The sequence below is a fragment of the Leuresthes tenuis genome, unplaced genomic scaffold (assembly GCF_036924035.1).
Source record: "Leuresthes tenuis unplaced genomic scaffold, fLeuTen1.0.hap1 SCAF_2, whole genome shotgun sequence".
Taxonomy (NCBI): Eukaryota; Metazoa; Chordata; class Actinopteri; order Atheriniformes; family Atherinopsidae; genus Leuresthes; species Leuresthes tenuis.
The window spans coordinates 8,303,544-8,320,425 of record NW_027325356.1 but is presented as its reverse complement, the minus strand read 5'-3'; the positions used below and the strand labels follow the sequence as shown (position 1 = coordinate 8,320,425).

Below are 16,882 nucleotides of genomic sequence, written 5' to 3'. Positions count from 1 at the left end.
TCTCACTTCAGGTAAAAATCTCTACACAAACGAGTATGTAGCTATTAAACTGGTAAGTGCTCACTTTTTTTTTCCTTTGCTTTACTATTCACCTCTGCAGTTGATTTTTATAGCAATTATTAAAGTTTTACTCGTCATTTTTACAGCATTCCGTTGTGATATAAAATTGATCCAGGTTTAAATCAGGATCAGTGATATTTATGTAGAAAATAACATTGCTGTATAAGAAAGAGCTTGTTTTTGTTTTTATATTCATTGATTGAATGAAAAATAAGCAATACTGACAAACCAAAATGGTTAATCAGTATGTAATGAAGCAGAAAAGACAGATGCATAGTGCTGGTCAAATCAATCAGGTGTCTAATTTGCACTCGTTTAGATAGTTCAGGCATCTATTGCACGTGACTGTTCTGAGTTTGGAGAGAATTGTTAATGACGTGTAGATGCTTAGAAAGGCATGTCCTCCCTTTGTTGATGGACTGGTTATGATTCCTGGCAGATGCTCTTATTATTGCTGACATGAGTTTGCATCAGCAAATAGTTTTCTACTAATACTTGCTTGTATTGTGTGCTGGCACCTGAACTTGAAAAATATTTAATTTGAGCAAAACTGTCAGTCACTAAAGATATCATTTATACTGGAAAGCCCTCTAATTATTTATAGCAACAAGTGTTTATCCTATTTAACAAGGCAGTAAATGATTAGTTTTTTGTTTCTTCACTGGTTTGGTTGTGTTCACTGTGCAGGAACCAGTAAAGTCGAGGGCACCACAGCTACATTTGGAGTACCGGTTCTACAAAACTCTGGGAACAACAGGTGAGATCACAGGTTTTTTATTCATCATTTTTTTTCCACTCTTTGTGGTGTTTATATGTGACTTCATGATAACGAGTTGGCTATTTTGGAAGATCAGCCCAAAGATTGCATCATTTCCACAACAAGTGATTACTCAACTAAGGTTACATGCTGATATTAAGCTGGATCAGCAGCTTATTTTAATCTCCAGAATGTGGTTTAGAGGAGCACATGAATGTCTACGTGCATATGGAGGGTGTTGAACGGTAACCTCTCTGGAAATGGACTTAGTGGGGGTTTAATATCGAGAGTTGAAGTTAAGGCCATTAATAACCCACAAAGCATATGCGGTTGATCTTATTTTCTGGTTGACTGAAAAGTACAGCTGTCCTTTCAGAGTTTGTAAAGTCAAATTGTCAAGCAAATGTACCCAGACTTGACGTGAGTTTCTTGGTTGGCCCTCCCCTCCCCCTGTGATTTTTACTGCAGACTACATGACATATGATTTAAAGTCTCTCCGGATGATACTTTCTTAATTTGCGTAGTACAACAGATACTCAAAGGGCACTTGGCCTACTTATTTTGAATGCCACTGCCTGGGCCTTTCATCCACTGTATAGTAGAAGACTACTTACAAAGAGGAGCACTCTGATCATAACGTGTACATCAGCGAGCATTACTAATGATACACAATGATATCAGAAATAAGAAAACAAAATTTTGAGCTGTGCATACACTTATCCGTCCTCAATAGATTCATTATTTGTCTAACAACAAGTTGTGATTTAGTTCATGTTAAGCTGTATTTTAAAGTTTGTCCCACTGGCATATTGTCGTTATGTATTGTTGAAGTCGTGTATATCTCAGCTGGGTTTTTGGTTTTAAACCCTGAGCAGTTCTTATATATGTAAAGATTGCTACTGCTTCAGTTGTCGTTGGGAACATTTCCTTCAAGGTGTGTGCATGAGTGAGCCTTGGCCGGTCCAAAACAGTGCAGGTTTGGACTGACAATACCATTATTTATCGCTAATGACAGGATGGAAAATGCTTAAATGATCCACACTTATCAAGTGCCTTTTTAATCTAGTTCATTCTAGGTTCTACACAATGCTTTACAATGTGAATCTTATTCACCCATTCACATAAACACTTACACTGTGCTTCTCATTATGCGTGTGCTCCATATACAGCGTGCAGGGCTTAACTTTACAATCCCACACCGTTGAACATATCAGTGGCCAATGTGACGTTCAGTGCGTTGCCCAAGAACACAGGGAGATGTTGGGTATTGAACCGCTGACCCTCAGATTGGGGGATGACCTCTCTGCTCTATACTTAAAGCTGTGTTACATGTGCCAAATCCATGGAAACATGGCGTAGGGGTCCACGTCGGCGTAGGGGTCCACATGACGCAGAAGCATAAACTAGGCTTTTGACAGAGCAGCATGCTTTGTCCCTGTGTTGCTTATGCTTATTAGCATTAGGAAGCTATTTAGTTGAGGTTTGTGCTTAGCTTGAGTAAAACAAAGCTTTCTTTATCCCTGACAGTAGTGTAGCCATTTGTGTTTTTTTTAGGTTTCTTGATGCAGTAAACATGGATCTTGTATTTGGTTGAAAGTTTTTAGCAGGCAGTTTGTACCCCAAAATAACTGATCTTGTTTTTCCATTTCCTCCTTTTATTTCTACAGTTATGACCTGTAATTTTTAGTCTAAGGTATTTAAGATAAAAGCCAAATTAAGTAATTGTTGCTTCTTTCTCATTTGTTAATTCTGTTCCACGTTATGTCAGAAAAGATAATTAGAGTCTACTGATGCATCCCTGCTGCAGCAGCCACTGAGAAAACTAGTTCAAGGATTAAGTGACCACAAGTGAAAATTACATTAAAAGCGCATTTTACCAGGCTTGGTGTTTGAGGAAATAGATGAGTGGGATTGTTAAAAACATTGGAATAATAGAAAAATCTCTAAATACTTATCTGTTCCTGTCATTGGGAAATAGTTTTATTAAAGATTGATGCCTATTTATAATTTGCATCTAAACTGGAGCTGTGGGTGTTCTGGTTGGTCATTTATTACCTAATGGCATCTTCACGGTGGTGTCACAGTGTTAGGCTTATGGATGACCTCAGTCACAGTTTAGCATTGAAAATGAGAGCTGTTTTATTGTGGTATATGATCCTTGATGAGTTTTTTGGAGCTCTACATGTACATACGATAACCCAACTGGGAGTATAATGGCTATTGTTTTGCAAAGGCAAGGACTGGAAAAGGCCAACTGTGCGGAAACTCATTAAATATTTACAGAGCGGTTCTGCCTCTCTTAGTACTAACCTACCTCTGTCCTCTCCTCCAGATGGGATTACGTGACCTCATTTTTTCTTGGCTGTGTGCTGGGCCACATTACTCTCAGCCAATGTGATTGTCAGTCTTTGTTTGACAGGGTCTTCATGAATTCCTTTTGTAGGACTCGCTGCTCAATCAGGTGTTGTTTTCTGATGCAGAACCAACTGTCACTGGATATTAATGAGGGTGATTCCATTAGGCATCAAGTATTTGCTTTCAGATCTGATTTTAGAATACACATAGCATTGCAATGCTGATTTTGCTTCTCAAGATTATAAGATTGCGATTATTTTGTTAAAGAAAAGGAGGTTTTGAAGAGAAAAGCTATTTGTTTTATGCTGGGTGGACACTGTTGAACTGTTAAACGTATTATCTGGCAGGTCTCATCATGAAATACTTCATCATAACCATTACATCTGCAAGGAGTAAACATTTCTCAGTACGCAGTTTGGTTTGAGTGAAAAAAAAGCAGGGCGTAAATGAACCTGAGAAAAGTGTTTTAGTGGAATTAGAAATGGATAAAGGCCTACTGTATATTCAAGCTATCAGTTAAAGAAAAGGATTTTCAGTATTTAAACAGCCACATCAATTTTCTGTACTCGTCTTTCAGTAAAACATTTCCATTAGAAGAGTTACAATTGTTGATTTCTTGCTACAAAATGGAACAAACTTATTAGGCTCAGTTTTTTTTTTTTTTTTTTTTTGTATTTTTTTTTGTTTTTTATGTAACACCAATTCACAGCTAAAGTCACCTCCAGGAACATCAAGGATATTGTCTGGTTCAATCAAGTTATAGCCCAACTCAGTCCTAATATAATCCAATTCAATCTAATTCATTAAGATCAAAATGAATCAAATTCATACCATAAAAATGCCTCAGATTGCATCGAATCTTCTCTTCCATTCGGTCCCCGTCTCGAGCCTGCATGATAATTTTATACATTTATTTTCTTCTTCTGTTAGATTTTCAGTCTTGATTTCTATGAGGTTTCCAACATTTACTCCTCTTTAGTAGTTAAGAAACTAAGAGTGCTAATTACTGTTACAAAATGGCACAGTTGTCAAATTAATGATTCAACAAATGAGGAGATTTGCAGTCATCAGTGCAAGTTTAGGAGAAAGAAGCCATGACTAGTGGCAAGCCAGGAAATTCATCTGTCCAAAGTGCAATGTAGCCAACTTGATATTGATTCAAGGCTAGAGCTGAGAAACCAATGATAGGCTGGATGTGTCATGCAGTTACTCAAACTTGATGTCTAACAGTAACTGGCTATTTTCCACAATAGCTTTAAAATCTTCTGAGGAGCCACTGCAGATCCAGCATGAATACCCTGCCGCTCTTTATTATACCTCCATAGTCTGTATATAGAACATGTATAATGGTCACAAGGATGAAGAAGAAAACCTTCTGGGAGGTAAACAGGGCGTTTTTGAGCAGTGTACAGACACGGTTGAAAAGGAGGATGAGAAATGGCAAGGAAGTGTGCCAAAAAAATCTGGAAAATAGTGTCAGGGCTGTGTGGTCAGGGATGAAAAACAACTCGGGCTTAAAGGGGAAGGAGGATCACAAAGATGGAAGTCAAATAAAAGGCAAATTGGGTCTTTCAGTCAGGCCAGTAATATTCGTTCATCATCTGTCTTGTTCCCCTTTTTGTCATTGAATCGCAGCCAACCACTCAGATTTCAGCAATGCATATTTTTATCAGCTGACAGACATTAAACAGTATACACGAGCTCTTTTGTATACATGAATGTTTTTTTATCTCTAAGGTCTGTGCTGGATTCCTGCAACATAAACCAAACACTTAAGTCCAAAAGCTCATTTATCAATTTGCAGCCGTTTTAATGTTTTGCATCTGTGAAATACTGGTTGTTCCCTCACTGATGCATATTTATCTGTTGGGACATTTTGTTGAAACAGTTCTTCACTCAGGCATTGCTCTCATTAAGTTTAAGAAAACTGGATTGAGGTCAAAAGTGGTACCTACGAAAATGGTCGCTTCCATCAAAGTTGAAGTCTTCCTGTAGTGTGTGAGTATACTTTGCTGTACAGAGTCTGTTACCATGCCTATTTTGCTGCAGACAATGGTGGTCTTCTGCTCGTTGATACTGAACAAACTTGTTTAAATTGAATGTTTCATTTGTGGATTTACAGCAGATCTCCAATCTGACACATTTAAAGCCTCCCACAGGCACCTGGAGTTGCAAGGAACTCATTCCTGTGGTACAATTAGCAACCCACAGAACTATGTGATGTGTTCAGAAACACAGGATGGAGCACAGCATGACTCTTACATTCACATATGCTACCAGACAGCATTCATGACACTTTACATGCTGTATTGTTCTTCCCATTATCCAGCTGGCAAGTCGATGTCTGCCACACATTCAGTAAAAAAACATATATATATATATATATATATTTTTAAGTGTGTTGTGCTGGCAGTGCGTCCAGCCTTTTTTCCACTGTGTGTTCTATAAAGGCTATTTGTCACTGTTGTGTTTGCAGATCATTAGTCCTCCCTGTGAGTGACTAAAACATTTAATTAAGGCTTGTCTAAACCTTTTATATTAGAGGATAAAGTCATCTACCTGGAAGTGTCCAACAATAACAGTATGCAATGATTTAATATATTATACAAACATATGCTTTACATGCATAAACATTTTGGCATATTCATTTATACAATCTTAAAGTTTTTATCTTAATATCAAACTCTGTGGATACTGTGTTGTGAAGTCCAGCTATTGGGTCAGGTTCATGAAAATCAATGGCACCACTAATTTTTCTCTTTAATTTCCCATGACTGAGCGCAGCCAAAGTAGTTTGAGAAAGCAGGGACTATATGATTGAGACTTTCTTTGAACTTTCTTGAGAGGGACTTTTTAATAAGACTCTGACTGATGGTAAAAAAGAGGAAAGCATTGAGTCATGCTTCCTTAACGGCAGTTAACAGCCTGACCTGATTTCCTGTTCTTTGAAACTAAAGTTCAGGATATGGTCAGGATGATGGTGGTATTTCAGATGCTTCTATTTACAAATGGTTTGAAAAGCATTGGAGTGCACACACATTATACTTTAAATAATCTGTAATGTACTTCTTTCTGTAGATTTTACTAAGATAATAACATAAACTGCCTCACATTATGATTTTGGGAACTTTTCTAAAGCTTTAACTGTAACGAGGAGCTTTGCTCTTAGAACACCAGAATTACACCAGAAACACCAACGGAGGAGAATATGGGGGCCAGTCTTACTATTACAGTTGCTTTAGACTGACCTGTCTATTGTAAACTGTACTCAGATAAGGAGTAAGATAAGGGCCAAAGTGACAGATGGATAGGATTGTGGAGCAATTAGAGTGAGTGGAGCCGAGAGGTTATGATCCAGTTGGGAGGTTGTTATGTGAGGCAATGAAAAGATTAGTTTTCAGAGATGCAGTCGCATTTGTCGGCACTGCTGTGTTTTACTTTAGGGTTAATGTTCACCTTGAAGCTTTCTTTGATCTCTGTCCTCTGTAACCTTGTGGTGTTCCTCTTCCTTCTAACAGATTAAGGCTTCTTATTTCACTGTTGACCTAAATTATCATTTGTCAAGTGAGACAGGAATAGTAAACACCTTTGCCAACATAACTCTGAGAATTATCTTGAGTTTACACAACAGAAACACTGACGACATACAGTATTTTATTATAAGCTTTGTATTATTTGCTGTGCTGCTTGTACTCGTGTTTAAACTACCAACAGGGTTCTTTGGATATATTGGCTGCAAAGCCGTGATACGTATGAAGCTTGCAGGAATTTTTGTCTCAAGTCTGGTCTGTATCTGTTTTGTATTTCAGCAGAGGGCGTGCCCCAGGTGTTTTACTTTGGGCCCTGTGGGAAATACAATGCCATGGTTCTGGAGCTGCTGGGCCCAAGTCTGGAGGACCTTTTTGACCTTTGTGACAGGACCTTTTCACTGAAGACTGTCCTAATGATAGCAATTCAGCTGGTAAGTTTAGAGTATACTGTGTTGTTTTAAAATAGCCTCTATTGACTGGTAGAGACTGATTAAATGGTAAATGGACTGTATTTATTTACCACTCTTCTAGTCTTGCTGACAGCTCAATGTGCTTTCACATGACATGTCCCGCTCACCCATTCCCACAGTGCCTTTTCTCTATCACACACATTCACACACTGATAGAAGTGTTAGATGCAATGTGTTGCCCAAGGACGGTTGGGGTCCGGGGAAGCCGGGGAATCAAACCACTGACCTTCTGATTGGCAGATGACCACTTTTCTTCTGTTGCAGCCGCCCCAGTAAATGTTGAGTTTAAAATCTGTGCAACAAACGTCAGCTTTAGCTTCATTGTACCCAAAGAAAACCAGATAAAACAAAAAAATATGAGCACATAGAAGGAATTACACTGAAAATGAATGAATCTCTACTCAGGACACCTATCAAATAGTTAAGAACCTCATAATCCTGTAAGGCTCACACAGGAACAGACCAAACAACCACATTATCTCTTGGCCAAAATTTCATTCATTCCGATAAACTATTTTGCCTTGCTGTCATGAGTCAAGTGTGCAGTTATTGAAGCTGACTAATCATAATATTTTTCTGTGCTTTTGAAAGGATTCTTTCCTCTAAAGCTCGAAAAAGGTTTTACAATGAAACAGATGGACAAACTTTGTCAACAAATTGTAAAATAGTCGAATGTCCTGTTTTCTTGCTAGAACTTTTTGATACACCTCACTTATCAGCTGGACTTTGCTCTTTTGATTCCTGAAAGAACCGTGAAATGTTGTTGAAAGCTTTAGAAGAAAAGAAAACGTAAGAGTAAATATTTATTTCCATACATTATTTTGTCAAGCTTTCTAGATCTGAACACAGATATGAGCATTCACTATTAACATCCAAGATGGAGGACAGACCGTTTCCTTTCACAGCAGAAACGGAAGTAGTGGATAAAACATCAAATCCAACCAAAGAAATCTGTTCCTGTCTCAAAACGTGGTTGGTTTCTTTCCGTGGGCTAAATCGGCAAACCAAGCTTTATTTGAGGATTTAAAGTAGCTTTCCATATGTCCCAGAGAACCCATCGCAATATAATGCGGATTGAATAAACTGCCCATACAGTGGTATTACATTAAATCATGTACTGTTGGGCTGTGTCCACCCAAAATCTGCCTGCATTTTCAATGCCATAGATCAGAAGTAGTTCTAGTGCAGTCTCCTGTTATCGACCAGTCATTTGGCAAACAATCAGTTTATGCATGCGTTTGGTCAGAGTGAGGTGGGTTGGATAAACCAGCATTCTAGACTCCTTAGACAGCTCAACATGTGTAGCATTTGATTTAGTTGGCATAGAATCTGCAGTGCTCCTGTGATCGAGATGGCCTCTGAATTTTTAAAAACCTACTGGTGTTACTGAACAGTGGCTTGTTAAAGACAGCATCTCAGCCATTTTCTTCTCATCTTTTAGTTATGTCTTTATTGATTCTCCTGAAGTTTTGACAGATGAACGGACTTTTCTGTAAACACTATGAGCTTGTCCCCCTGCTGCAGCTAAACTAAAGGACCTATGAGCGCTGTGTGAACTTTTAACATGTATCGTAAGCAAATAGTTGTTTTGATGCCAATCACTCATTTGTTGTGGTAGGTTTTAGGAGGATGGTTCTGAACCTGTTCTCGTCCATGTGTGATAGTGATGGTGTGGCTGAAGGTCCATAATTAACAGTGCAGTGTTTCCATAGCACATTTTTCTGTTCTTCATACCAATGAAGTGATTGAACGTAGTCAAAAAAAATGCTGTAGTGGCCCTTTGATGAATAGTAGTGAAATAACTATTGGAAGAAATGCTGCACTTCACTTATCATACAATAGAAATAGTTTTTTAGTCATTTTGACATCTTTATCCCCGCTTTGCAGATTGTGCGGCCTTTCCTATTTAAATGTCATGTCTTCACTGACTCTTTTACTCCTCCTCCTCACCAGATATCTCGAATGGAGTATGTGCACTCTAAAAATCTCATCTATAGAGATGTCAAACCCGAAAACTTTCTTATTGGGCGGCAAGGGAATAAAAAGGAACACATCATCCACATCATTGACTTTGGCCTGGCCAAAGAGTACATTGACCCCGAGACCAAAAAACACATTCCGTACCGGGAACACAAGAGCTTGACTGGTACTGCCAGATACATGTCCATCAATACACACTTAGGAAAAGGTAAGACTCATGTCTAAGCTTCATTTTTTTTAGTGTGTCTTTTTATAAATAGAATTTTGGACCTTTTATTCTCTGACGTTTTCAGTGAAATGTTCTGAAATCTGTTGATATAGAGCAAAGCCGGCGAGATGACCTGGAGGCCTTAGGCCATATGTTTATGTATTTCCTCCGTGGGAGTCTACCTTGGCAAGGACTAAAGGTATGCCAAGTACATGGACATTTTCCAAAGTCTCTTACAAAGTCAGTTTTAATGTTTCAACTCTTGTGTACGAAGTAGATGAAAATGAAATGCAGTGATAGTGATATGAAAATAGTTTCACCTTTGTATTTAGTTAAAATGGTACAATGACAACATGCCAAGTGTTGAAACTGGGACAAAATGGCTCCTTTTTAAAAAATATTTTATCTAAATTTAGTGTCAGCAGCTCATTTTTATATAAAAAAAAGTGTGCATAAAGACATGCGCTGGGTTCTCTTGCAGGCTGATACACTGAAGGAAAGATACCAGAAGATTGGAGATACAAAACGAAACACTCCTATTGAGGTCCTTTGTGAGAACTTCCCAGGTATATTTATGATGGCTGATGTTTTGTTAATGTAGATATTTGCTGTGATTCTGTTTTATTGTTATCCAAGTAAATGTTAGCTCTAATTAGAAATCGTTAGAATTATACTCATGCGATCCACATGTGAGGCTACAGCTTGTTTTGTTTTCTTTAATTCAGAGGAAATGGCTACCTATTTACGGTATGTGAGACGGTTGGACTTCTTTGAAAAGCCTGACTATGAATATTTAAGGACCCTGTTCACTGAACTGTTTGAGAGAAAAGGATACACCTTTGACTACACCTACGACTGGGTTGGCAGGCAGATAGTAAGTGGCACCTTGTGAAATTGATTTATTTCTTCTTTTTTTTTTTTTGTTTATTTTGTCAGTAATTTGTAACTACATATTTTTTCTCTCAGCCTACACCTGTGGGATCTGTCCACATAGATTCAGGTGCATCTGCTGTCACAAGAGAGAGCCATCCTCACAGGGACCGACCCTCGCAGCACCCACCTGTTAGAAATCAGGTACGGCATGGTTTTGTTTCAGCAGCACGGAGGTGTGTGCTTTCTGCCAGGCTTCTGATCTGATGAGAACCAGGTAGCTGGACAAAACAGCCTGAAACTCACTCAAATTTTCCCAAGCAAAGCTTATCTATGTTCACAGATACAAATCCTATGACAACCATGATCTCTGATGACACTTATTGGTCAGTCCATTCAGACCTAAGGTGCCCTTTTAAGAAAAAAACAAACTTCTAAACCTTAAGAATTATCTGAAAGCAGCCTCCTAAAACCTGTCAGAATTATCACAGTCCACTAAAACGTCAATTTCTCAGCCTCTAAAAACATTCAAGAGGATTAACCTTTGGTTTTGATTGTAAACTATTGACCTTGTGTTCGTGAATTTAAAAAGATAATCATTTTATATCTTAGTAAGGATGACGGAAATGATTGAAAGGTAAAAGGACACCAATGCTGCTCGAGGTCTGAACGGGATTCAATTCATGCACATGTTGCATCCAGTCATAGTTTAGAGAGAGGAAAATTAAAATACAAATTATTTGTGACCTGTAGGTGATTTTTATGAATTCATAACACTTAATCTTTAAACCATTAATCCAGTTTAGTCCCAATGATATTTACATCCTTTTGGACTTTAACTGTGCAGTTCAGGCTGACTGACTGCAGTCCACAAAGATCTCTCTTATCATTCACATACATATTATTTGTTTTTCAGTGAGTTCTCTGCTGACCTGTGTTTACTTGTGAAAGCACATCTGTTTTTTATTGCTTTTGTTAGTTGCTGGTACAAAGAATACAAATATATAAATATATATATATTTTCTTTGTATATAGCCTATATATCATTTAATGAAAACAATAGATATTTTAAGCTGTGTACCGTGTTCTAAAGTTTTACCTTAAAGAGCTTGTGTCCAATTGGCTTCAGGCTCGTTAGTTTCTGACTCCGTTCTCTGGCTGAAGCCTTGCTTTGATTTTTAATTCACACTTTTGTTTTATTAATTTGATTTCTTCTCCATTTCTCATGCTGCCTTGCATGGTACCTTGCCACGCACACCCAAATGTCCATCTTTCCTAACACAATTATTCCATCACACTCACCTCCTCCCTGTCCCATTGCACCCCCAATCTCACTTCCCCTCACATCACCGATGCAACCCCGACTCCTGAGCAGACAGCAGTCTCAGATCGACGAGGAGCATGGGAGGTGCAGCCCACACGACAAGCAAACTCCTCCTATCTGACCTCCCACCTGGCAGCGGACAGGCACGGGGGCTCAGTGCAGGTACACACCCCTCACCTGATCAGCCAACAGCCCCCCCACCCAAGCTCCATGGAATCATATCTGTCTCATAGATCTTATCCAAGATAAATAAAATTCTAAACGTGTTATTGCCTCTCTATAACACGTTTTTTTTTGTTGTTTTTTTTTTTTTAGGCAAAATTTTGTTTTGGTCAACTTCAATTTTAAGTTAATTGACCTACTTTGATCCATTAAAAAGAGTATTTCAAAGTACAGTGAAATACTCAAGTTATCAAAATATTAGGTGTATTTTGGCAATTCTCCAGGACACACGATTGTCATGTAGTTTCTGCATGAGATTACAACTCATAATCAGCTACAAATAACAATTCCCGTAAAGTTGGCTTTTTTAAAAAAAATGTACGCATCCCCAATAGTTCACACTTGATGTTCAAAAGCAAATATCAATATTTTATTTCGGCTTAGTGTTTATTTTGTTCTTTACCCTTTTGCGTGAGACAGATCTACAACCATTTATCTCTCCAACCCCCTTACCTTTGCTGAGAAATGTTATTTTGCTGCTTCACCATGTGCATGTCATCTGGTGCCACCCACCCCAGATGTTGAAGTTTGATTTTTAGCTTTAGAAACAGCAGCCCTGGTTGTGGCATTTTGATCTCTGGTCCTACAACTCCTCATGATGCTTGGACACTCCTTGCAAGATCAAGACGCCTTTTGCATGGCAGGATGAAGCCAGCTTAGTGCATGCTCTCTGAGTTGCTAAAGGGTTGTTTTACCAAAGATCCTCCTGGTATAATTTCAGCTCCATGCCATCACCAACGATTGTCCCTGACTTTGGTTAGGTTTGCTTGCTTAGGTGTTAGGTGTATGTGATGGGAGTTGCATAATGTTTTGGAAGTGGTAAAGAAAGGAAATTTCCACAGAATTTTAAATTGTCACATTGTTGAACACAAATTCTGGTGCTTATAGATTACTTTCTACCACGTTCTCATGCAGTCACAGTAACCAACAGCTTATACTCTTCCATAGCAAAGTGCTTGGACATCGGTGCAAAGCGGAGAGGATTGTGGTTTTTTAAGTTCCTCCCAAGGCAACTTGAGTTTTCTACGTGAATGGTTGTAAGTTAGAAGCACAAGACTGAGATTTAAAATAAATAATAAAAAAAGGTCTCCACATGTACAGTCATGGGACAAGGTAAGAACACCCAGTTGTTTGCTTTTTGCTCAATCTGGACGAGTAAACATTTGATCCTCAGTGCCAGCAGTAAAAGGGCACTCCAGATAATTGACACTTTCATAAATTGCTTAGTCGCATAGAAAAGTACAGTCCCTTCATATTCATAAAATGAATGAGCCAGTGATTGCAATCCACTTGTGGATTGGTGGGTGCAACCTATTGTTATTTAAACCTCTGCTGGATTTGAGGAGTATGATTTTATGTCAACGTTTTAAGGGGTTTAAGGCATCAAGAAAGAAGGTTGTGGATGTCTCTGAATCTTGTAAAGGATTTTAGAAGTTCTCCAAATTATCTTGAGTATGTTAAAAATCCATTCACAAGTTTAATTCATTACAAGCAAGTGCCAGTTTATCTTTTACAGGACTAGCTTCCCCAGCGAATGCAGCTGAAAAGCAGACCATTCGAAGCTAAACTAGGTCTCTCAGATCCTAAGAATGACATTGTTAGGGTTTCCATGTTACTCTGCAGCTGTTGGTGTCAAAGTGCATTCGTCTACATGGAGAAAGAGATTGCACAAATGTGACCCACTTGGGACACTTCAGGACAGCAAGACATCAGGCAAACATCCCGCAGCTTAAGGGATGCTGTAATCGAGCATTACACCATCACACTGTGCGCATATAGGAAACACAAGATTATTTCTACAAAGGGAGGCAGTACTGGCCACTGAAGCCTGCTGAACATTTTTACATCTGTTCATACGAATTAAATTGATTATTTAAAAAACAATTTGTGGACATTCTCAGATGCAGCACCTTTGATCCACGGGCACTACAAGATCAAATGTTTCCTTGTTCAAATGTGTCCAAAAGATGGAATAAACCGACTACTTCCATGGGATGAACTTATCTTTTTTCCCATGACTGTAAAAAAGCAACAATTTAAAAACAACGGTTTACATACATTTTATGATCCTATCTTTGTCATTTGAACATGTTTTAGATGTTGCATTTATTAGTCATTCTAATTTTCAATTGGCTGGTTTAGTTGTTTGATGCTTTAATTAGATGCGGTAATTCCGGTGGGTATATAGCTTAAAAGCTTAAATACCGCCCTGTGAATAGGCTAACAAAAAGTCTTTATCCACCTATTCCTGAAATAATTGAAGGTCACTTCTTTGATGTCATATTTCTGTCTTTAGTGGGGCTCCAACAAAGCTCTTGATTCAGAGAGAGCGAATCTTGTTTATAGAGAGAAAGTTTGACAGAATGGTTGCTGTTCCACTGATATGTTATTCATTGGCTCCCATCCATCCTGAAGGGTTATTTAATATAAACATTTTAGCAGTGCATCTTCATAATTTGCTTTAAAGCGTCAGAATCTGAATAAAATTAGAATTTATTTTGTTTTGTTTTCCCAATTTTGAACGTATTCTAAACTTGATCCAACATTTACTGTACAGTATTTGCTTTGCACGTCATATTGGTGTAAAAGTTATTTCTGTTGAGACTCCAGAGGGGAAAATATAAAAGTGAAGGTACCTGGTAAAGTATTATTTACGGTCACAGCTGTGTGAAACTGTTGTTTAGATTAATACAAACATCAGTAGTTTGACCTGAAGTAACACCAGTCTGTGCTACAGGTGGTCAGTTCAACCAACGGGGAGCTGAATCCAGACGATCCACTGGCTCATTCCAACGCTCCCATAACGGCTCAGGCTGAGGTTGAAGTGGTTGATGAGGCCAAGTATGTCATTCACCCACTACGCCTCTCTTGTGTGTCCATCTGTCGCTTCCTCTTTCCCACTTCTCTACTTCTGTCGCTGTCTCTTTCCCTGTCTCTTGCAACCTTTTGCTGTGGTGCGGAGCTGTGACAGCCCAAACCCCCCCAGCTGTCATCGTGCCCCTCGTACCTCTCTGAATGTGTGGGCTTTGATCCCAATTGCTGCCTGTCTGTCTGTGTGATGTTCAGTTACTTTTTTATCTTTGTTTCTTTAAAGAATGAAAAGTGATGCAGATTGAATAATCCAGTTTCACATTCCCAGCACCATCAACAACTAACATCTGCTACACGGGCAGCCACTGAGGATGCTGCTTTATTTATGACTTATGAGTCATAACCCACTGTTTAATCCACCTGATCATGCCTAAAACTGTACCCATAATGATCAGGGAAAGGCAGAATCTCACTGACATGTGAATGGAATGATATTGGATACAAAGATCAGTTGTTTCTGGGGTTTGAAATAAAGATACAGTAGAGCTGATTTATGTTTGGTTGAGGTGGCTCTTTTTTTTTTTTTTTTCATTTTAAATAGCAGGTTTTTCCATAGTTTCCAGCACAGTAACAGTCATGTTGATCATTCTGTTCCAAGACTTGGCTTTGACTGGGGGAGGTTACCATCCTGGTTGGAAACTTGGTTTCCTTCATAACTTTTCCTAATAAGTTTCCCACAGTCTGTTCCCTTTTAAATCATTGTCTTTTATTTCTGCCCAGATGGCAAGTCTTCCCGCTCCAATCACACAATAGTTTGGTGAATTGGCAGTAATAATATGGAAATCAAGCATTTAATACATTTCACTTTCATCTTTCGAGGTAATATCAGCCATAGCCACATCTAGTTAATATAGCTTGTATGGATAGCTTTTAAGAATTTTATTTATTCATGGAGTGACACTAAGAAGCGCATAAATAATCTTGTGTGTGTGTGCATGGTCAGCTTTAAATGCTGGTTTCCATTTAGGGCTGCTTCATATAAAATGCTTAAATACACTTATGCATCATGCAGCTTATTTATGTCAGAACCTAAGCACACACTACTTTTAAATTTTTGATTTTTGATTTTGCCTCAGCAGTTTAATGTAACATAGGCTGAAGTATCATTAAAAGTCTCTAAAAGGTTGTTTCTGAACATAAAGTTTCTGCAAAACAGTTTATTCAAGGAAGAAATATAATTATACTTTTAACCAGCAGCAAAGTTGGATAAAAAGTTGACACTTTTTTTTTTTAACGTAGATTTCAGATCTTTACTTCAGCTCAACAACTGAAACAAAAATCTATCTTTCCACAAAAATACCTAAAGTTACAGCACCTGCTGCTACACTGACTTCCTGTTTGTGGAGTGTTGCTGCGGTTTCCTCACTGTACTAAACATCACTGAGGTTGAGATTGGTTTAGACTTTAACTGGTGCAGTCAGATCTGCTGGGTAAGTAGTATGAAACTAGTCTTCCTTTGCTATGACCCTCGAGCTTAGTTACAAAGTCTGACATCAACCAATAGTTGACAAAGCAGCTACAAAAACGAGATAAATGCAGTAGCAAAGCTACTTTTCAGAGGGTGATCAATGCACATTCTAACAGCAAATGAAACTTACATTTGAAGCCGTAAACATCATCTTCTTTCTTGATCTATAACCTTCTTGGCAGTCTTTCTTGCATTTAATCTCTCAAGCTTGCCCTCTCTGTGTCCTGTTGGTTGTGTTTGTGTGCGGGTTTGTGTAGCATGTGCCCAGTCCCACCATCTTAGTCTTACTGTATTAATCTTTCTCTCTTTTCTCTTGACACTCTTTCCTCTCTCTCTTCTTCTGTAGCTGCGTGAAAATGCTCAACCTGTGGTGAGTCCCTCTCTGCTTGTCCACATCAGACTCATGGGACAGGGAGTGGACCAGCCTAGGCTGGGCCCAGTGGAGTTATTTACTAAATTTAACTAGACTCACTGGTATATAGTGCTATAAATCCCAGAGAGAGCTGTATTCATTATCAAAGTCTCTGTCCTTTTCTACTTTTTATTTGTTTGTTTTAGTGCACCCTCATAATTGAATTAATATGCTGTGAACTATGCTGCCTAACGTATATGAAACTGAGCTGATGTCGCATCAGGGCAGAAATATTAAACTGGAAGGACTCTGACAAGTTACCTGCAGTGTCTTCTTTTAAGGCGCCTGTAATATTTGTAAGCAAAGTGACATGACTCCTTTTAAGATTCAAATTCTTTTTGATTAGTATCTTTAT

At 38.5% G+C, this 16,882-nt stretch overlaps 1 protein-coding gene across 8 annotated transcripts in view; it reads left to right on the top strand.

Moving 5' to 3' along the window:
- csnk1g1 (casein kinase 1, gamma 1) overlaps positions 1-16,882 on the top strand; it is a 28,016-nt gene that overhangs the window by 6,584 nt on the left and 4,550 nt on the right. Inside the window, exons 3-13 of one of the 8 annotated variants that reach the window (XM_072380067.1) lie at positions 12-52; positions 748-817; positions 6,985-7,133; positions 9,126-9,360; positions 9,474-9,559; positions 9,842-9,926; positions 10,086-10,234; positions 10,327-10,434; positions 11,606-11,716; positions 14,514-14,617; positions 16,462-16,485. In XM_072380067.1, coding sequence (XP_072236168.1) covers positions 12-52; positions 748-817; positions 6,985-7,133; positions 9,126-9,360; positions 9,474-9,559; positions 9,842-9,926; positions 10,086-10,234; positions 10,327-10,434; positions 11,606-11,716; positions 14,514-14,617; positions 16,462-16,485 — 1,162 coding nt within the window. Of the gene's footprint in view, positions 1-11; positions 53-747; positions 818-6,981; positions 7,134-9,125; positions 9,361-9,473; positions 9,560-9,841; positions 9,927-10,085; positions 10,235-10,326; positions 10,435-11,605; positions 11,717-14,513; positions 14,618-16,461; positions 16,486-16,882 lie in introns of all 8 variants that reach the window. The other 7 variants (XM_072380066.1, XM_072380070.1, XM_072380073.1 and 4 more) reach the window with 7 other exon arrangements.